Source organism: Mya arenaria, chromosome 7 (genome assembly GCF_026914265.1).
Source record: "Mya arenaria isolate MELC-2E11 chromosome 7, ASM2691426v1".
In the NCBI taxonomy this organism is placed as follows: domain Eukaryota; kingdom Metazoa; phylum Mollusca; class Bivalvia; order Myida; family Myidae; genus Mya; species Mya arenaria.
Window position 1 is genome coordinate 12127495 of NC_069128.1, and position 22943 is coordinate 12150437.

Below are 22943 nucleotides of genomic sequence, written 5' to 3' on the forward strand. Positions count from 1 at the left end.
AGAGGAAATTGTTTTTCGTGAACATTTGTCCAAGATTAAGATATTCTCACTTACCGCTTATTTCACGTCATACTAATATAAGCATCGGTACATGTCTATAGCTTTTATTAGCAATTTTTTCCAGTACATATATCGAGTTAAACTTGTGGAAGCATGTACTGTGAAAGTCTTGGTGTTGTTATAAAGTACTGACCGTTGGCGATGATTCAAAACATATAAAGGATATTAACATGAAATTTGGTACAATTCGCATACGATTTGAAAGCTGTATTGATCTGACTAAAAGATAATATCTCCCTCGTGCAAAAACCCATTATCACAAATTATCGTTAAAATGTTGAAGTAGCGGGTAAAGACATTAACGATGATCAACTCAACTCATTATAGAAGTCAACTATAATATCTTCCAGTTTCGAATATAAGTATAGATTTGCATTTGTTATTTACATATAGCTTGTATTGTATGCAGTACATATGTAATTTTATTGCGTGTGACCAGAGGCCGTATTCATTTAACATTTCTGATTTAAGAAGAAAGTGAAATCTAGTTGTTTTGATTGGACTATCAGATGAAATGTTCAATGAATACATACCGAATTATATATAAAAATATTAGATTACGATCAATCTAAGATTCTTATTAAAGTATGTCTCTTGTCGGTTGTTGTATTAGCTTTCCTTTTCCTACCATTTTTTCGTTGTATTAACAAGGTGTTTGTGATAGAAAACTAGTCGATGTTTCAAAGATATGCTTTATTTCCAAATCACAACAAAATGGTCAGGTCAACACAAATGTGTACCTACTTTGTAAATTAAATATAACTACAACAAGAAATTACTCTCAAGATGTATAACAAACGTTTACTTACGCTAAAAGCTATTTCATTATGATATGGAAATTTATAAATAAAATATACACTTGTAAAGTCGATCAAGTCCATTTTGGAAGTCCGTTCAGTGTTAACACATTGTCAAGTAAAGTGCAAGTTAGTGTCTTTTACCCGAGCTTATTTCGCGCCAGAACATGCACTGCAGCCACACGATTTAGGCACAGAATATGACTTGGTGATTTTTCTCCCATTCTTGCACGTAAGCTGCACGTTCCTTGTTTCACTTCCGGTTGCCTGACAACAATTGCAACTATCGGTGAATCCCTGCATCACATGACTATAGGAAGAGCGCGAATTGCAGAACCCTGAACATTCAAGCAAGTCGGGAATAGGTTCAACGTTTTTGCAAACTTCCATGTTGTCCATAATCGTGAAGTAGCCAATCGTATCGTTGGGGTTTCCAACAACGAGCCGTGGAGCGCATGTCTGACATGAATGGCTTGTGACGTTACCTGAAATTACAATTATCGATGTATTTGTTGTAATATGAAAGGTTTTTGTAGTTCAGTAGATTTTTAATGTAGAAGAATGCTGTCGGACATTGTTGTTGGTATATTTGGCTTTACCAGTATAACAATGTCATATACTTACGTTCAGGTAGACATTTCATGCAACAGCCTGTGGCGTCGTATGTTTCCTCGTTCTGTAATCAGTCATAAAATTAAGGTTAATGTTTTCTCGTTGTTTTTATATAGTATCAAAACAATTGACAGCTGCCTATAACATTGACATTACAACTACAATTTAGCGATTATTTAATATTTATATGAAAAACTACAGAAACAAAACTACCATGGAATATCACATGCTCACTGGTTGACCTGGTTTAACCAAAATAGTACGTGGCTTTGTGACCAGTTGATGTAGCGATGTAAATAAAATAATCTTACACGATTTTATGAGCGTGATTGTTTGCAGAGGCCGAAGTCTTACACATTTATTGTTTTGTCAACCCGTGTATTTCAATTGAAACCATTCCGGAAACTATGGACTTCATTTTAAAGGCCATCAAATAATTGCAAGCAACTTGTTTCATCATTTGAAGGGAAATTGCCTACTCACCGCCTTGCAATCGGCCAGCTGTTCGTAGGCAGGACATTGCACGTGGGTCTCTGACACGAGGAACATGTCGAGTTCCGCGTCGAAGATGCACAGTTGGTCGTAGCATTTCTTTGACGTCTCCATTGTAGCACCGTCCTGTTTTGAAAGGGAACATAATGTTTACCAAGTCGTTTCATGTAAGATAAATAAATAGTGGTTTTAAAATCATAAATGCCATAAAAAAATATAAAAAATAATAAAATAATAATAATAATAATAATAATAATAATAATAATAATAATAATAATAATAATAATAAAATCATTATTATTATTTTAATGTATTATCGTTGGGGTTATACATTATATTATATAATTATGTAAATAATTATATTAACAATTTTAAAGGTACATACAAATTGTTAACCGCGACCATGAACATGCATGTGAATTCATGTATACCCTTTTATACAGTATGATTTCTGAATAAGAGGTTAGGTTTTCGTTGGAATATTGGATTCGTGGATAAGCCAACCCACGAAATCCACGAAAATTAATGTCATACGAATATTTATGATATCACAGAAATCAAATTGCCTTAAATATGTTCTCTTTAATATTCAAATTCTGAAAGGATATGATAACCTTGTAAATAGTTCCGTTGTTAATGCATCCATTTGGCTGGCAATCTCCGCAACATTGGTCCAGTCGGGCAATAGTTTTATAACCCTAGAACATATAAAAGGGCCTATATATATTGACCGGAATTTCAAAAAGCTATTAATCTGTGTCAATGCTTAATCTTTAATATAGTTATCATATATACTGCTTAATTATAATGTGTTATACAGCTTCAGAAAAATATGCGGTTACCGATTTTCGATACCATTACGTTACTGCTATAATCAAATGCTAAAATGAGGTTACCTGGGACAAATCGAATGTCAAACACCAGAAATATTAAACATAAGCTGAAAATTGGCAAGAGCAAATATCCGTTATATAAGGGTAAGAACGAAACATATACAAGCATAATTTAGAAAATGCATGCACAAGTATACCGGTTGTTGAATAACCGAAGAAAACCCCCCCATTTTTTTAACTGTTCTGAAAACTGTTCTGAAAACTAAAATTACCTCTCTGTGTCACGGTTACATGGGTTTTTTTATCACAGAATTGACGAAAACAAAAGATCTTCATCGAGCAACTTGGCATTTATTTCGGCAGATATCGTATATTGTACAGTTTTTTTATCGTTAGCAAACATTGCTTTAAAGAAGTTTTACCTGTGGACAAGAAGGACATGTTTCCTTCTGACACACAGTGTCGGCCACGCCCCCTTTATCGAGGCATGCACAGTGGGTACAGACGCCGTCAGACCAAGACTGTCCAGTCTGAAATATAGAAATCGGATGGATTGTACCATGATATTTAAGCCCGTCTGCTAGACAACTACAGTGAAGTATTAATTTGGCCTACAAAGCAGCTTGATGATATAGACAATTTCGTCTGACAAATATGGTTCTAACATACAACTGAGGTAAAATAAAAAGGTACAAATAGAAAATATGATGTTACCACATTGACGCTTCGTACGTACTGTTAACACATGTACCTGATATGTTTGTGTCGTGTTATCCGCTAGTTTATATTGACACGTGTTCTGGCCCGGTGGCGGAAACACGAGAATTTTCGTCATACATGCAAACAACGTGCAGTTACATCTTGTTTGTATCTCAACAGCGTCTTGGTCCTTTTATAAAAATATAAACCAGAAGGTCAGTACAGTTCATGCAACTTTTATCAATACGACGATAATGGTCTCTTGACCCTTAAGATTATAAAAGCCGATACTTGAGGATGTTACTCCTCCCTTCTTGCAAACTCAACAAATCTTCAATTTCTTCCAAAATGCGGCTATGAAAATAAATGAAACTATTTTGAATGTCTGTGTTAAGAGTAATGCCCAGTTTTCGCATACCGTTACCAATTTCTTGAATTCAAATTAGTCGTTATGTTTATGTTTTAGGTCATTTGTTGAATTTATGTTTACACAATTATAGATGAAGGTAATTTAAGTGGAAGAATGTACCGGTTTGCAAACAGGTTTCGTCGTTGTTGGACAAATGGTAGGGCACACTGGAAAGAAAATCGTGAAAACGAGGAATGACAAATATTGTTTATCAATAATGATATTTAGTGTCAATTATATATGAGCATGCACTTTTGGTACGACACACGCCTAACACATACGATGAAACCTCACTCTCTGACCAATTAATAAACGATGTTTTTAAACTCACAATAACAATTTTAATATAATTACTGGTTATAAATGAGCGCTACTCACTGCATCTGTACGTAAGACAGCAATCAGACTCTCCAACGGCTGGTTCAAGTGACATTGGAGCGGGGCAGTTGAGTATTGGCGGGGCACATAGGTTCGGCTTACACACGACTATGTGCTTGAAGCAGCACCCGTTCGCGTCTATCACTGTCTGAAGCTCCTCCCCTTCTTTCAAAACTGGCTTCACCATCGGAAGACACTTCTCCGGTATGCACGGGGGCTTAATTGCTTGATAATACGAGCAATGTGTAGGTTACATAATAGACTGAAACAATTTGGTCTAACATAGTACATAAAATAGCAGTTTTTTTTAAAATTGCATAAATACCATTATGCTTATGTCATTCTCTTACAACTAATCATTATCTTAATGACATATGCGCAGGCCATATTGACTAGAAACACTTAGGACTTACCGCATACACAAACGTAGTAACATAAACATTTTAAAATAAATTTAGACTGACACAAAGACGATACTTATGTTTCACGATTTAAAGAAAAAAAACCTCTACACACATCAAATTATAATATGACTGCAATTGCAGGCACCATACCTGGAACTGGCGTGTTTCGGTTTTGCATTACTGGCCCGTGTGGGGTTGAAATGAACGGAGACACTGGAGTGAATTATAAATTGTTAGTTAAAATACTTGTTATAATCCATCATGAATGAAACGATAACAAAGTGCTAGGCATACCAAATCGAACAATTATCATGACATTGTGCACTTAAACATATAATGGTAGACGCTTGTTAAGTTAGGATAACAACATGCACTGTACGTATAATTATATACCAGTACATGACAGTGAATCGTTACACTTGTAGATTGCCTTTAAATATATACCTTCGCAGTCACAGTAGTATCGAATCTTGTAGTCACTGCATGGAATTGGAAAGTTGTTGTCATTTAAACATTCAAATCCGTTGTTGATGGAGCATGACAACATTTCCTCACTTTTGTAAGACGCGGTTCCGTTGACTGTAAAACATTCGATACCCTTGATACGTCCTTCGGGACAGAACACATTTAGTTCATGAGCGTTCATCTTCTCAATATCACCTCTTCCACTGTCTGGCTGGTCCCGGTTAATCCACCTTGACCACCGCGTAAGGCAAGGAACGATCGATGGCCCGCCGTGAGTGTGCGTGGTTCGGATAGTTGGCGGCCCTAAAATAGTTAATACATTTAACAGATTGTTGTCTTGTGTATGCTGTGTCCCTTTTTCAGCTTTAGATTGGTATTGGTCCATTGAAACTTGGTTGAATAAAAGCTACTAGGCTTTGTCATTAGAAGTAAATTTGGTGATTTTATCGACTGAGCAGTAGAAACTGTAGGCTAAAATATCTCTCAACTGATGAACCAACTTATATTGAAAGGATGTTCGGATGAAAATCAATTAAAAAAATCGACAGACAGCTTAATTGAACTTTTAATGTAATTCAACAAATTTGAAAATAATGAAATTAACTTTACTCTTTAAATTAAATTCTCAATGCGTATTGTCTTGAAATTGGTGTCTTATAAATCTTACTCGTAAATTTAATGATTCTCTAAAACTATGAAAATAAAATAGGCAACACATCTTATAAACAAAACTAATGCTAAATAGAAAATTATACCATCTGTATTGCTTGACCAGTTCGCATTCATGGATCTTTGTACACTTACTTCCCATTGTGGTTGTCCTTGGCGATTGTCCTATAGGTGGTGGTAATGTTGGTTCGGCTAAAAAAAACAAAGAAGATTTTTATGTACTTCAAACAATAAAAGCTGGAACTATGTCAGTTCAACTGGCAAATATAGTGACATATATCACCCACCTGTACATTCACAGAAGTATTTGATCTTGTAGTCACTGCACGGTACAGGGAAGTTATCATCATTCAAACAGACAGCTCCGCCCTCAATGCTACACTGCATGATTTCCCCTGAACTGTAAGATACGATATCGTCCGTTGTCCTGCACTCGATACGGGTAATATTGCCATGCGGACAGAAAGCAGCTTTTTGGGCGGCCGACCAAGTCTGAGTGAAAAGAACTTATTTGAGCACTCATGGTATTATACAACCAAAAGGAGGTTACTAGCGCGAAATCAATATCAAACTCAACACAGCAGTAACTATCCTTTCTCGTACAGTGATCACTGCCACCGCGCATATCACGTACAGACACACTTTTACATAAAATTCAGCAATTTGTGTACGTTAAGCAGGGATTATCTCTGCTCGTCAAACAGATCACAGCGTAGGGTAATTGGTGATTAAGAGTTTATAAACACAATTGCTCTCCAATATATTGTTGATTTTGACTAAATACTAACCTCCCTGTCTCCGTCGTTACTGTAAGGGGTATCCGTGTTAATCCACGATGACCAAGTGCTAGTACACTGGACAGGCGCACCAGTGGTCACTTGTCCGTGACTGGTTGAAGTACTTGCACCAGAGTCTAAATTAAAAAGACAGATTGAATTGTAATTTACTATTATAAGGGTAATGGGCTACCCTTTGAGTGGACATATCTGTTAATGATATAATAAATAAATAATTTAGTGTATGGTTACTTCACAATAACTTATTTAAACTAAACTAAGCTAAACTAAAACAGATGGACTCAAACATCAGAAATGGCTCACCAGTGCATTCACAGTAGTATCTGATTTTGTAGTCACTGCACGGTACAGGGAAGTTGTTATTGTTTAAACAGACAGCTCCTCCCTCAATGGTACACTGCATTATTTCTCCCGAACTGTATGATGCTATGTCGTCGATCGTCCTGCACTCGATACGGGATATCTTGCCATATGGGCAGAATGCAGCCGTCTGGGCGGCCGTCCAGGACTGAAGGACAAAAGAACATGGATAGTAATCCTCAGCCAGTTACTATCGGTGCAAGTTTAGATGATGACAATGGAAAGTTTGATTTATCAACTTACTAGTCAGTACAATAAAAGTCATATAAATACTTCTCTGTCTCCATCGCCACTATCGGGTGTGTCCGTGTTTATCCACGATGACCAGTTGCTAGAACACTGGACTGAAGCTCCAGTGGTCACTTGTCCTTGCAATGAGGTAGTCGAACCAGGAACTGTAACACGTGCATTAATGTGGTACGACATAATGGAAAAGCAGATCAAGTCGCTTTTAAACAGATGAACAGCCAGCTTTGATATATAACCATTGGACTTAACATGTAAGATATATTTTAATCGAATATTGTCTAGCTATTGTAAGTGTGCTTCTATCTTTTATTTTATTTTTCCATTTGTTATTTAATCCAAACCTTCTCAATGTATTCACAAGACATAAAGTTAACAAAGGTCCTACCAAGGTTGGGAGTCTGTGTTTTTACGCCAGGTGGAGTAACTGTCGGTATACCCCCAGATGTGCCAGTTGGGTGCAACGTCGGAGACACTATAATTGATGATAAAGTGATTAGATCAAAATTCAAATGAAGGGTTCTAGACGTACCAATGTTTATTATCGACCAAGTGTCAAATACGAATACATCATGACTAAAACAACACATCACACAACTATCTTAGAATAATGATCTTTATACGGTTGGTTATTATACCAGCACATTCGCAGAAGTATTTGATCTTGTAGTCACTGCACGGTACAGGGAAGTTGTCATTGTTTAAACAGACAGCTCCTTCCTCAATGGTACACTGCATGATTTCTCCGGAGCTGTAAGATGCGATGTCGTCTATCGTCCTGCACTCGATACGGGATATCTTGCCATATGGGCAGAATGCAGCTTTCTGGGCAGCTGTCCAGGACTGAATGGTAAAATAAGAAGGATAATTATCCTATGGCAATTTATATGTTGCTGTCAGTTAAACTTTAAACGATGACAAAAGAAAAAGAGTATTTAACGATTAACAACAAGCCAGGTCAACGAAAGTCATATACATACTTCTCTGTCTCCATCGCCACTATCGGGAGTGTCTGTGTTGATCCACGATGACCAGTTGCTAGAACACTGGACTGGGACACCAGTGGTCACTTGTCCGGGCAATGAGGTGGTCGAACCAGAAACTGTAACACGTGCATTAATGTGGTACGACATTATGAAAATGCAGGTAAAGCCGCATTTAAACAGATGAACAGCAATCCTTGATATATATCCATGGGACTTAATATGCTAAATATACTGTGATCGAATACTATATAACTATTGTTAGTGTGCTTCGATCTTTTATTTCATATTGCAATTTGATATTTAATCCAAACCTTCTCAATGTATTCACTAGACAAAAAGTATATAAAAGGTCCTACCAAGGTTGGGAGTCTGTGATATTACGCCAGGTGGAGTAACTGTCGGTATACCCCCAGATGCGCCAGTTGGGTGCAACGTCGGAGATACTATAATTGATGATAAAGTGATTAGATCGAAATTCGGAATCAAGGGTTTTAGACGTACCAATGTATTTTAAGCGACCAAGTGTCAAATACGAATACATCATGACTGACACAACACATCAACACATACTATCATAGAATTAAAATATTTATACATTTGTTTCTCATACCTGCACATTCGCAGAAATATTTGATCTTGTAGTCACTGCACGGTATGGGGAAGTTGTCATTGTTTAAACAGACAGCTCCTTCCTCAATGGTACACTGCATGATTTCTCCGGAGCTGTAAGATGCGATGTCGTCGATCGTCCTGCATTCGATACGGGATATCTTGCCATATGGACAGAAGGCAGCTTTCCCGGCTGCTGTCCAGGACTGCAAAGAAATATTGAGATCTTGTTTAAACTACAAGAAACAAATACCAACGGAATTGCGTTGATGAATTGGTAACTTTTAATATTGGTCTTACTTTAATATGTGAGCGATGTAGCCATTTGGATCGCGTGCTATAAATAACGGATGAATTCAATGAATGGAGCCAATAGTGTAAGACAATAAGTTTGACTAAAGTTGCGTATTGATAACACCCCAGAATTATACAGTAATGTCGTGTCTAAACATAACCATTCAGAATAAAATTACATTGTATGTCAAACCCGTAAGTTGTTACTCTTACTACTTTGGACTTGGCCAGAACAGATCTTCACGTATATTCTAAGAGTTTGTTTAATATATTTGCAAAAAGCTACAGAAACATGCTCAGTAGCAAAATGTTTAAACATAAACACGGTTTAGTGGCAATGGGCAAACGCCAAAGACATAGAACACAAATTCACAAACAAGAAACATAGAACAGCACAAAACTATACAAACAACACAGTGCATAAATACTTATATATATATATATAATTGGTATGTTTATCAAGAATTGCTAGGTACCGCCTTGGAACTGTCAGTAAAATGTAAATTTACTGGGGGTTTAAACCAGTTTATGTGCACAAACCTCACTCTTATCCCAACAATTCTTAATAAAGATAAAACGCACAAGGTAAATCTTATCAAAGTATGCATTAACTTGAGGAAACTTATCAATAAAACAAATTACAATAAAAAACGAAAAGGTAAACCCCAAGTACTTCAATGATTAGAGATCCCAACTTTATCTGCAGACGGAGGGAAACAATTCAGAGCACCTAAGACTGAAGACTCAAAAGTACTTTTTTAATTTGATTGTAATATTTTCTGCAACGTGTTCATTGTTTGTTAAAAATGCAATACGCATTAAAAATAACAAGCTTAACTAAGCTGTAAAGAACTTTTGTGGTTTAGAGGATTCGCAATTCCTCATATCTAAACCTTTGACTCGCAGGTTCAGAACGTGAATATGTGCCAATATTATGACTCTACAAAGTTAATAAACGTTTAACCTCTCTGTCTCCATCATCACTATCAGGGGTATCTGTGTTAATCCAAGATGACCAACCCCTAGTACACTGACCAGGGCCTGCAGTAGATATTTGTTCTTGCATGGATTTGGTCGAACCTGAAGATGTAAATCATCAATTAAATAATATACATACGCTTGAGCATAGATAAACATATCCATTGAATATTATTCTGAATATCTGGCTATAGTTATTTTCAGTTATTGTCGTTTTATTAATTAATATATATCGTATCTTTTAATGTTGTCTGTAACAAAACCATAATCTGAACAAAACAATAATGCATACAGTTAACGAAAGTCATACCAATGTTTGTAAATCGTGTCCTTCCGCTAGTTTGAGTTACTGTCGGTACGCCTCCAGATACTTTAGGCGGATTCAACGTCGGGATCGCTACAAAATGTCAAGTTTATGAATGATATATAAGTTACCTATTTATCTTATTGTTTTGAGAGTAATGAACCAAGGCGCCATTTAAGAATTACTAAAAGGAAATTATTAATAATTTGATGTTGTTAATATTGATTTTTTTGTATTAAAACCTCCGTACCATTGCAATCGCAGAAGTATCTGATCTTAAAGTCACTGCATGGCATAGGTGCATTGTCAGCGGTTAGGCAAACAGCTCCACCTTCAACAGTACACTGCATGATTTCACCGGAGCTGTAGGATGCAATACCGTCAGACGTCATGCACTCGATACGGGAAACCTTTCCGTTTGGACAAAAAGCAGCTTTCTGTGCAGCTGTCCAGGACTGAAATGTATCCAAATAGTGTGTGACCTTCATTTAAACGACAACTCTTCAAAACATTCCATGTCCGATCTCAGATATAAGTTAAGGCCTATTGAGGCAAAGTGTAACATTCACTCAGGTCACAAGGATTTACGTTTTACAACCAAAAAACAGTACCTCCCTATCTCCATCGCCTGTGTCCGGAGTATCCGTGTTGATCCAAGATGTCCATTGACTATTGCACTGAACTGGGGCAAACGTGGCTGTGGGTGATGTGCCGTTGACTAAGAAATAAGATATATTGATGCATGTGTTTACAAAAATAATTGTCTATTCAATAAATAGGCAGCATATATTGCCAAGAGAACCATGAATTTCTACAGCTGAGCCGCTAAATTGTGGGAGAGGTAAAGTTCATATCAATACTGCTAGGTCTAATAACCTGGTATGCACTAGCAGACGCGAGTCAATGAATTTAATAAATGCAAAAAATTACTCCTAAAGTGTTTATTCTAAATTAACAGTTATCAAATAACATTGTACTTATGAACGTATCATTTGATAAATCATGCAATATTCAAATTTGTTCATACAAAAACTAGCAACGGAACATTTTTCCACATACACCACAGGATTATGCAAGCGAGGGTATGGTCCTTGCATACCGAGGATGTTACCTTTACAAAACGAAGCTAAGCTAAAGTTAAAAGCAAAATTAAGCATACAAAACGTAATTATTTTTCTCTGAATATGTATTTTAAAAAAGTCCATACCAAGGAGTGGGTTTCCTGTCGATCCACCTGGTGGTATAGCAGTAGGTTGGCCAGTGCCTATTGATTTGGGTGGGAGGGTTGGTGTAGCAGTCGCGTATACGGGTGGTGTAAACATCGGAGTGGACACTGAAAGAGATCGTTTTCTATACAGTGAATACGTTAAAAGAACGCTCATTATAATAACCACATCGTATAATACATCGAGAAACCAAATATACGGAAACCGGCATGCACTATGATTATTATGGTCCATGAACGACTGTTGTATAGAGGTCCAAATTCATGAAAGGAACACCATGTATGTGTTCCGCTGATTTATAAACTGGACAAAAAGAAACATGCAACGGTCGAATTAACTGATAAAAGTTGTATAGGATTGAGCTGTTTAATCAAGTACCTAAATAAAAAGCTACAGTGACATTCGGTTGATAGAACTGCCTCTGTGAAAAAATACTTGCAAAGTTATTATGGAATGGGGTTCATATTTTACTTCATATAAAAATAAACGTTCACTCATTCATACTTAAAGCATTCCAAGAAAATATCACACTCACCACAACCAACTTCATCATCAATACAGTCGATGATTCCATCACATCGTCTCTCCTGCGGGATACACTCTCCATTTCCGCACCGGAACTCGCCCGGAGGGCAAGACCGACATGAGCATTCACAGGTTGTCTTGTTAATAACCTTGGAGGAAATAATATCATAATTGGATTCTTTTTGTTTGCAAAAAAAATATCATAGAACTACAATTACATGTGTTGCTGGATGGCGGATTGTTATGGTATAGAAAATACGGAATGACAGCAATATATATATATATATATATATATATATATATATATATATATATATATATATATATATTGTAAATTCTGCCATTATCAAACTTATAATTGCATTATACATAACTAATAATTTATCTCCCGCCGGCAATACTCTGTCATTAAATACAAATTATATTAATCAATGGAACATTGGTTATTATAATATTTGGTAAATACTTAAAAAAGAGACAAGGGGCCACACAATTATTAAAATATCGTCATAAGCAACTGTTGAGGTTACCAGTTACTCCAGCTTTGATTTTATAGATAACGCATTTGTTTTGTTTCTAAGTACCAAATAACAAACCATAAACAATCATTATCCAATATCAGGTGAATGAAACCACAAGCATGCAAGATGATTGGATGCTGACTCGTTTTATTTCAGAAGCTTTTCTGATGTTCGGTGTGCTTGAGGTGTTTGAACGTTGGATGTATCTCTGATCCGTGTATTTTACCCATTAGTCCTTACCAGGGTAACTTCTTAATGTTTTGGATACTGTGCTTGTTTAAGCGTGAAATATATCTAAACGAGACTGAGTCAACACCATTTTACTTACCAACGAGAATCCCTGGAGACAAGGCGAACATTTTTTTGGTTCGCAATTTACTTCGCCAGCGATACATTGGCACGTTTCACAGTTGGACCTCTCCTTGAATCCTCCAGACTGTAACAGATCAATGGTAACCTCTACTTGAAGACGAAACTTGCAAATGCTTTAATAAAACCCTGAACATTTGTCATCAAAGCATTATTGAATTAAAATGTTTCTTTTGTGCTTTTTAAAGATAATATGAGTTTAAACAGTGTAGTAACAACAGTAAAATTATTATTTTAATATTTTCACTGCAAAAAAGAAGGGGGGATTAATTTTAAGAACTACATTTAAAATCCATTGTCGTATATTTCCCTTGATCAAAACAAAACACAAGACATTTAAACAAGACATCATTGCCAAAATAATAATTTGATATTTAAAAAGGTTGCAGAAGTTATCAAAAAGATAAATTTGGAGAAAAAAAATCGTTTTTGAACTTTGAAGATGAATGTTTTATAAACATTTGCTTTCATTCGAAACAAAATACAGACAAAAAAACAACTACTAAAACAGAAATTCGATGTTGAATCATTTATCTTCTTCTTTTTTTTGAAAAATCGTTTAACTTTTTTCAACAACTTAGCGTGATTTTCAGGATAACTTTATCTGGAAAAGGACTCGTCTTCAAGCTAATCAGACTGGTCCCTGACAGTGAGAGATTATTGAATACCAATGTATCATTTAACTAACTTGTAATCCCTGTTATCCGCCATTGTTTTGCTAACTCGTTCGATTTTCAAATTGTTATTCAAAAAATGGCGACCAGTGTAGCTATTTAGTCATTCGTGTCCAATTCAACTTAAAAGTGATTGCGTGCATAAACTACTATTATTTTAAACATAGATGCATATATAAAAGTTGTTGATGAATGTTCATAGAAGGTTTGCACTTAAAAGCGTGTAAATATAAAACTGCATAACAAATGGATTTTTTTCATTTTCGAACCGGAAATAGACAGTAAAATTTTACGTCATCAGCAGAAATACTTCGAGTGAGGGGAATTAAAATCAAGTATAAAAAAAGCTTGTAAAATGTTGATTTCAGATAAAGATTAAATTTTATTTCACTCGCGATCATAGAAAAACTACCTGTGTTATTTATGACAGTCTTGAAGAAATTTCAATTCAAAACAGAAATCAATATGAATCCTCTCAGTTATTTGTTCTATTTGAATTATTCAATGTGTCAGAACTACTTATATCAACCATTACCATGAGAATCTGTCCATCCACCAAACATGGGCACTTGTCCTTGGTGACACACTGGCGACCATCACAGTAGAGTCCATCTGCACAGCCATCCTTGGGACAGGCGGAGATATCCAAACCTTCGAAGCACAGGAGAACCCGTTTGTTGACAGTGCTCGTCGTGCCGGGTTGAGTGGTACTGACTGAGTTCACTTGTGTGTGAAAGAAAAAAGTGGAAAATATAAATTGGATATTTTTCATTTTTCCAGAATTGTCTTACAGAGACTGAATATAACATAAGGAGTGAAATGTTGAATCGCTCACTTACAATCCGATAATTATTGATTTTTCAACATCAATAATATCGTATTATTAGTATTGATATCAAAATATAGACAATTTAATAAAGAATAAAACAGTTTTCTTGTTCTATTTCTGACATGAGGTATAATGTTATTAATCAAATCAAAGCGTTAGTACTCACAACATTCTGTTGTGTTCTTCAGGCAACCTAATCTAGCCTTGTAGTCGTAGCACAGTGGAGAATTGTCCGCATTAAAGCACTGTAGTCCATTCCAGAGATCGCACTTGACCTTCTGGCCAGCCTGGTCATACGGAAGCTCGTCGCTGGCCCGGACGCAATCAATCATGATTGGAGTTGTGCACCGTTCAGACAAGGATTGGAGTGCGGATATTGGCTCGGAGTCTCCGCCCGAGGTCAAAGTAAGATGACCTTCATTGACCCAGACATCCCAGAAGATACAGCTGTTCGCTTTAAGTATGAAACAAGTAAAAGAGTCACTGAACATATCATAAAAAATAACATTTTATCGTTTTAATTAAAATGGTATGTATGGTCAGTAAAAGGAAACTATTGTTTTAATTATCAGTATGCGTTTCGGGGTTCCGAAGTATCATTTTCGAAACTATCTTTACTAAAGATAAGTAATGGTGTTTTTTATTTAATGTTAGACGTACACTTCTCGATCAAATTAAATGCAAATTAGAAGGTTTATTAAATGCAAAATTGAATGTGTATTAAGCACATAATAGGTATGATCTGCTGTAAAACATGCACCCACCATGGTATAAATGACATGTTTGAATTTCTCTTTGTTGCTACGACTGTTGAATTCATTCACATTTTATTTCTACGTTGTAAAAATAAAGTATGATACTCACAAACAGTCGGTGGTGTATTTGGTGTAACAACTGATTGAGTGAAAGTTGGTTGAGGTACGGTCGTGACACCTAAAAATAAGTATAATATAATGAAAGACTGAAAAGTTACCATTTTATTTTTCTATTTAGTTAAAAAGAAAGAAAACCTCAAAGTAAAACAAAGCCGCTTGTAATCACCAGGCCCTTTAAACAGAGCTTCTTGGTTTGTAACATCAAATATTGATGCTTACTGATTTGCATCATAATAGGCATTTGCAGCCATCATCAATGATATAGTAGTTAAAGTAAAACTTAATATGCCTACTTGGGTAACCTTCGTAACAGCCAAGAAGTTCCATCCTCATGGCAATAACTCCCTTCCAGGTGAGCGGCACAACTCGAATGTACTGCCCTCTGATCGGATGTTCAAACCAGTTGGTAGCCATTGATCCGGAGTTGTTGTTGCCGGAAAAAATCTTGAAACAAAAATAGTGTACGTCATATCGTAAGTGTCGTAAACAACATAATTTAGCTTGCTTGTTAATCATATCAATCACATCCAATTAAAACATTGTTATAATAGATGTGTATTTTAGATTTTTTTAGAATTCTGTTGCGTTTGATTTTATTTGTGTGTTTAAACTTGTGATAGTATTGAATCGATTACCCAAAATCGTCATTCATTTTGCTGAATTCTGTGATCCGGAGATATGTTAGCTTGTTGGAAGTTCTAAACAAATAAAGATATAGAATTTTAAAATTTGGAAGAAAAGTTTGCATTTACCTTGTCTTGTCCAAAATCCTGGTATGGTGACCAAATGAAGCCGTCATTAGAGAAGAGAACTTTGTATGATGTCACATACGAACCGCTGTTCTCGCGTCCCTGTGTGATTATTCCTGTCAGCAGCATGGGCTTCAGGAAGTTCACCTGTAATTAGATCGGTAGTCAATACATATATATAAAATTATATATAATTATCATATATTGATAATATTTAATCATATTATCATATGGCACGACCTAATCGCTAGTATCGTTGTTATTCCGAAGCATAGAATCTATAAATATAATCGTTTTGTGACTATATTGCACATAACAAATACGTCTGGTAACCACTAGTATAGGAATATATTAACTCAGGTCCATATGTCGCTAGTCTGTTTATAGTAGGGGTTTCAAAAATTGTACCCTTAGTTTTTATGTGTGTCATTGCAAGCAATTTGATGAAGACAATGGTAATTGTTCCATTGTGAAACACATTGTTTTGTAAATGGTCTTGCCACTTAGTGCTTTTCTTATGGTTAGACGTCCCTACGGCTTAAGCTGTTGATGCGAGCAGACACTTCGTATTTAAACCTGGCGTTGACCGTACATAATAACTGACATCGATTAAACTGGTGGAAGACCATACGAATAAGAGCATACCTGGATATACTGTTTCTGATCGTTATGGTTTGGTGTCCATGCGCCGTGGCTGTTAAGTCGGGCAGAGGCTGGGTTAAGGTTGCCGTCTCGAGATGAGGAGACACTGATCATGTTGGTCACAATATGCCCGTTTTCCATTCCCATTTTCTCACGACAAACGACTGGGGGAACTTAATATGAAACTCTTTACATTATACAATACAAAAGCATAATGTTAAGCATAAACGATTCGTTTATGACATCGAAACGAATAATTGCTTGTCAAATATAAAACAAATGGCTTGTTTCAATGAGAAAACATTATCAAGAATTCGAATAATAGGTTTTGCATGAAACCAACTCTTTAAAATTGAGACCGAATATGCTATGTTTATCCCAAAACATTTGTAATGCTATTCAAAATTTAATTATTTTAGGACAAAAAACAAGTCAACATTATACCCAGTACTCAATCATATGACTACACACGACTGGAAACAAGCTATTATTATTTATATAACATAACACACACACCATTAAGACATGCAAACCAACTGAATTCCGTTCCCGATCATTTGACTGCACACGACTCTAAACAAGTGGTTCTTACTGATATTGCATTAAACCCAAATCGCTATGACAAGAAACCAGAATACAAACTTCCCGTGCGCAATTATTTCTCCTCAGTTTTCTGGACTTTTCAGCGAAACGCGATCGGAATGAAAGGAAACGGAAGTCTTTCTTTAGAAATAGGAAACAATAACTTCCAGTTCCTTAAGAACATCCTTAAGAGATAGGCGATCCCATTTTTAACATTTGCGAGGCTATTTTCTTGTTAACATGTAGCTTAAGATAACAAAGACAAAGACGAACAATAAATAGATAGATTTTCACACGTTTTGAAACGCAATTTCACTTACAAGTCGTATCCTAAGATTATATATTAGGAAAGTAATATTTGTTTTTAGGATTGGTTGTTTTAGAATTGCGTTTCATCGATGTATGAAATAATTTGGTAATTGCACGGTTTGTGAAGTTGGTAGGACTTAAAGAGTATCTATGTACTGACCGAATAATTTGATACCCAGATAAACCATAATTACAAACGTGTATATGTTTATTATTACACACATTATCTTATGCTGAAATATGTTCGAAATATCAATGCAAGCATGAAAGATCGTGTGTTCATATAACAAGAGATGTTTGTCAAACATTATGCCCCCCCTGAGCGCCATGTCGTCAGGATTATTTGGACAATTTAACGAAATATGCATGGACCGAAATGAAAGCTGATTTGTCATTGACATTGGATGCCTTTGATGCAGTTTTAAGGTTATGACCATTCAAAGTGTTAGGACAGTAGGTAGGTACAGTTTTAAATCATGTTCAGATGATGACTGATATTTGCAGATAAAATGTATCCTCTCAGCAGCAGGGAATAAGAAAAAATATGGACAATCAGAAAACCTTTTTTCAGCTTACAGTCACACTGACCTTGACCTTTGACCCACTGACCTCAAAATCAATAGGGTTCATCTGCTGGTCATGACCAATAAGCCTACCTAGTATGAGGTCCCTGGGTCAAAGCGTTCTCAAGTTATTGATCGGAAACCGTTTTTCATGTTAAGGTCACACTGACCTTGACCTTTGACCCACTGACCTCAAAATCAATAGGGTTCATCTGCTGGTCATGACCAATACACCTACCAAGTATGAGGTTCCTGGGTCAAAGCGTTCTCAAGTTATTGATCGGAAACCGTTTTTCATGTAAAGGTCACACTGACCTTGACCTTTGACCCACTGACCTCAAAATCAATAGGGTTCATCTGCTGGTGATGACCAATACACATACCAAGTATGAGGTCCCTCGGTCAAAGCGTTCTCAAGTTATTGATCGGAAACCATTTGGTATTCCGACCGACCGACAGACAGACAGACCGACCGACCGACCGACCGACCGACCGACATGTGCAAAACAATATACCCCACTTTTTTCAAAAGGGGGCATAAAAAAGCACAAGAGGAGTGTAAAGAGAATAGTTCTTACTGTAGGGAACGGTGACCGTTGTTGGCGGATTAGTCGGAATAAGGGCTGTAAGACAACACAAATAAGAATATAATAATGATGATACATGCATTTAACACGTTAAGACACATCTGTTCATGTGGGCATTACTATGGCAGTAAATAGATTTATATTATTTCAAATTTAACAGTATTACATCAATTCATCAATCATGTACACATATTAAATTACACGCATGTTTGTGAATAACATATCATTCATAATTTCAGTTAGATTTAAACAAAGAGTAGTATCTAAGATAGGAACTAAGTTATTCATATATCTTTCATAACATTCACCATGTGTTTATCCAAAAATAGTATGCAGTAAATTACCTGGACATTCACAGTGGTATCTGACTTTGTAATCACTGCATGGAATTGGTGCGTTCACAGCGTCCTCACAGATAAGTCCATTTTCCATGGAGCATTCAAGGATCTATGGTTAGAAATGAAAATCTCATATTTCGTTGCATTTTACACGAGTTGAAAACGTTTATTATACCATAATTATGTTAATAAGGGTAGATATGAAAGCATTAATGAAAATGTGTAAAATCATACATATATTTATTTCTAAAACATTTAACTGTTTAACACTTTTTATTCAATCACAATTACTTAAGTGTTCCTCTCATAAGTTTGTCGCTAGGTTATCATTCAAGAAAATAAACATTCACCGACGATTTGCATTCATACCTCGCCAGAACTGTAGCTAGCAATGTTATCGATGGTCATACACTCGATTCCAGACACCCTGCCGTCGACACAGAATGTCGCCTTTTCTGTCGCATTCATGTGTTCATGCTCCTTTCCGTCTGGCTGTGTGTCTCTGTTTATCCAAGGCGACCATTTATCTACGCATTTGCTTGGTGGGTGAGCTGTGGGCAATTTAGTTGACATTCCCGTTGGGAAAGCGGTGGGCAATTTGGCTGACATTCCAGGTGGTTTGTTTGTTGGGGAGCCGTTTGTGTGCTCAGGTGGTGGCAATGTTGGTGTAAGGCTGGAACTGCCGGCTGATGGTTTGCCAGTTGATGTACCAGAACAAACCTGTCCCGCTGGTTCACAGAAAATACGGATTTCGTAGTCCAAGCACCGGCCTGTTGGCTGTTCGAAGCCGAAGCACATTAAACCACCAGATGCAATGGTACACATGACATTAACTTGGTCTGTTTGATTGATCATTGCATGCGTATCTTTTACCCTACATTCAATGCCCTGGATATCAATGTCTTTGCAGAACTGGTATATAGTTCTCAGTTCTGAAAACGTTTCAGATTCGCCTGTGGAAGCATCAGGCTTATGCCCGTCCATCCAAGTCGTCCAACCGCAAAGGACTGGTCCAGCAGTAGATACACCAACGCCTGGTGCCGTTGGTGACATTGTCGGTGTAACTCCACTATGCACTGGTTGTTTTGTTGAATGACTGTTGGTAGTAGTATTATTCATCGTTGGTTTCAGTGTTGGAGTTCCACCAGATACGCTCATGGGTTGTTTTGTTGTTGTTTTGTTGAAGTTTCTATTTGGTTTCTCACTAGGAAAGCCGGTTGAGGCGCTTATCGGATGCTGTGTTGGAGTTCTATTCGAACCTGGGTTGGGTGAAACTGTTGTCGCTGAAATTAAAGAACGTTGTGTAATTTATTAGCAATGATTTCGAATTGTTTACAAAATTAACCCACACAAATTATAATATACGAATGTTTAATTTGCGTAGTTCAACAGGTTATTTTCACAAATCATACATAGCTCTTAAAATTATTCCAATTCAATTCAATAGTGAAAATGTTCATTGAGACTGTCGCGATCTTTTAAACGAAGCGACGAAACTTACAAACGCATGGACAAAAGAATCTGATTTCATAGTCGTTACATCCTCCCGCATTGTCCGTGTTCAAGCACTTCAATCCAGTTGTAACATCACAGGAGACCTTCTGAGACCCGTCTTTCACGGCGGTGTGGGTACGAATATCCCTGCACTCAATAAGAAGAGGACTAACACAGAAATGGTGTAAACGGCGGATATTGGAGATAATCTCAAAATCGCCATTTCCATACGATGGTCTGTCGCTGTTGATCCAAGCAGTCCAGCCGCAATCGGGATATGTAATAATTGGCCCTGAAATATTGACGCATTTATAACAAAGCACCCGTTTTATGACATTTCACTTACACTGTAGCTATATTGCCAAATATCTGCAAATTCAATACTGAAACTCTTGAAACAGATATTAACAGAGATACAGTAGTAGTAGTAGTAGTAGTAGAAGTAGTAGTAGTAGTAGTAGTAGTAGTAGTACCAAATGTCCGTGGTATAAATCAAATTGAGGACAAATCAACATACGGATAGTAGGGATGCTGCCGTTCAACATGGGTGGTATAAGTGTAGTTGTTGTTGCCTGGGGTATGGCATAACAGTTTTCATATGTTTTGCAGTTGATCTCATTGTTCGAACACTGACACAGGGAGCAGTTGTCGGTAGGGCTAGGCCATGTCTCGTATGCCTGCAAAAAGTGAACATTCATCTATATTCTCTGATTAATAAAATGTTTCCTTTGTACTTTTGATTCATATTTAAAAGCATATTTAGAAGCCTCTGAATGTGTTTTTATATGTTTGCATGTGTATTGTAATATTTAAATTTGACATACCTGCGCAACGGAACCGTCCGGTTTGATGCAAGGACACATCTGCTTTGCCACACAAGTATTCTTGTCCTTAAGCAGTTCACCGAGGGCGCATTTATGCTTAACGATTGGGTTCCTGCACATTGGTACGCACGGATTTTCCGAGTTACACAGGCCGGTCGACTGGGCGTAACTTTCACAGAGATCGCTGCAGTTCTGTGCACATGATTCCCAGACCTCGCCAGGTGGGCATACGACTGTAAATTGTGATACTAGTAGTTACGCACATTATGAATGCCAGATAATTTAAAATACAAATCATGTATTAATATTAATATGATAAAAAAATAACACACCGTTCACAGAAAAATCAATTTAATCGAGGGTTTTGTATTCTCAGTTCGGTTGTTTGTGTATATATCTATTGACCTACCATCTTTATCTTAAAACGAGATTGTCCCTAGCAGCACTTGCATCATTGTTTTTATCAAAAGGAATTGTTATTCTGTCGAAGACTTGGCTTAATGGAATTTATGTAGCTTACCAGTGGTTCTATTGGCTCCCGTCACTAATGTTGGAGTGACCTGTTGGGAACATTCAGCAGCCCAGCAGAGCACACTGACCTCGTAGTCGTAGCACATTCCTCCCTGCTGGTCTCTGTAAGGAGGAGAATAACAACAAGGTACGCATTTGTACAAACATCTGTCAGTGTGACATAATTGAAGGGTAGGTATTTGGTTACTGTGTTGGCTGGAGGTTTTTTCGGTTTAAATAATGTAATATTAACACTATAAAGAGGTGTTGAAATTAAAAAAAAAAAACAAAAAACAAAAAAAAAACTTCACGATAATCACGATGATTAATGTTTAATCTTGTAAAATAACTAAAATTTATTTTTGTTTATGAAATATAAGCTCAAGCTTGTTATGCTTAAGAACTGTCAAGAAAATGGTGCAAGTTGTTTTGAATGGCTGCTAGTATCGTCCTTAGGTCTGGCAATGCATTGAGATTATCTGCAAGTTCATGCTTGATTAAATATACTCTGCCTCTTACAAGTTGGTCATTCGTGCAAGTACCTGTTGTAGCAACGCAGTCCATTCACCGAATCACAAAGCACCTCCGTCTGTCCTGCAGCATCAGCCAATGTGTCCGTACCAGCAACCCGGCATGAAATGTCAACGATATTCTTGCAGAGACCAAACTTGGTTTTAAGAGACCCTATTGTTTCGAGGTCGCCTGCATCTGCGGATCCGAAATTTGGTCTATCACCATTTAGCCACGGAGACCAGCCGCATGTCAGATGCAGGGTCGGGGGTAGCGTACCGTTAAACGGAATGGTAGATGTGGGTTTAACACTTGTGGTAGAAGAGGTTTCTAAAACAGAGATTATTCAAAATGTCTTTTATAATATGTATTTCAAAACATTAATAACGGACTACTAATATGTTCTCTTACAATAACATTTAAA

The 22943-nt window shown here is 36.7% G+C and overlaps 1 protein-coding gene across 1 annotated transcript in view; it reads right to left on the reverse strand.

Moving 5' to 3' along the window:
* Positions 1-744: 744 nt before the first annotated feature.
* Positions 745-22943, reverse strand: part of LOC128240919 (uncharacterized) — a 92099-nt gene continuing 69900 nt past the window's right edge. The window contains exons 58-95 of the mRNA XM_052957913.1: positions 22552-22830; positions 22020-22132; positions 21500-21747; positions 21193-21352; positions 20683-20967; positions 19551-20464; positions 19188-19290; positions 16806-16975; positions 16164-16307; positions 15705-15855; positions 15401-15469; positions 14703-14990; positions 14243-14430; positions 12993-13100; positions 12154-12292; positions 11627-11725; positions 11004-11110; positions 10643-10847; positions 10075-10190; positions 8818-9022; positions 8202-8323; positions 7860-8064; positions 7610-7696; positions 7249-7370; positions 6919-7123; positions 6607-6731; positions 6106-6310; positions 5954-6010; positions 5129-5452; positions 4835-4897; positions 4281-4505; positions 4023-4069; positions 3546-3683; positions 3217-3324; positions 2576-2659; positions 1953-2087; positions 1482-1533; positions 745-1342 (exon numbers count right to left, since the gene is read on the reverse strand). Of these exons, the coding sequence (XP_052813873.1) occupies positions 1008-1342; positions 1482-1533; positions 1953-2087; positions 2576-2659; positions 3217-3324; positions 3546-3683; positions 4023-4069; positions 4281-4505; positions 4835-4897; positions 5129-5452; positions 5954-6010; positions 6106-6310; positions 6607-6731; positions 6919-7123; positions 7249-7370; positions 7610-7696; positions 7860-8064; positions 8202-8323; positions 8818-9022; positions 10075-10190; positions 10643-10847; positions 11004-11110; positions 11627-11725; positions 12154-12292; positions 12993-13100; positions 14243-14430; positions 14703-14990; positions 15401-15469; positions 15705-15855; positions 16164-16307; positions 16806-16975; positions 19188-19290; positions 19551-20464; positions 20683-20967; positions 21193-21352; positions 21500-21747; positions 22020-22132; positions 22552-22830 (6730 nt within the window). The 3' untranslated portion in view covers positions 745-1007. The remainder of the gene's footprint in view (positions 1343-1481; positions 1534-1952; positions 2088-2575; positions 2660-3216; positions 3325-3545; positions 3684-4022; positions 4070-4280; positions 4506-4834; positions 4898-5128; positions 5453-5953; positions 6011-6105; positions 6311-6606; positions 6732-6918; positions 7124-7248; positions 7371-7609; positions 7697-7859; positions 8065-8201; positions 8324-8817; positions 9023-10074; positions 10191-10642; positions 10848-11003; positions 11111-11626; positions 11726-12153; positions 12293-12992; positions 13101-14242; positions 14431-14702; positions 14991-15400; positions 15470-15704; positions 15856-16163; positions 16308-16805; positions 16976-19187; positions 19291-19550; positions 20465-20682; positions 20968-21192; positions 21353-21499; positions 21748-22019; positions 22133-22551; positions 22831-22943) is intronic.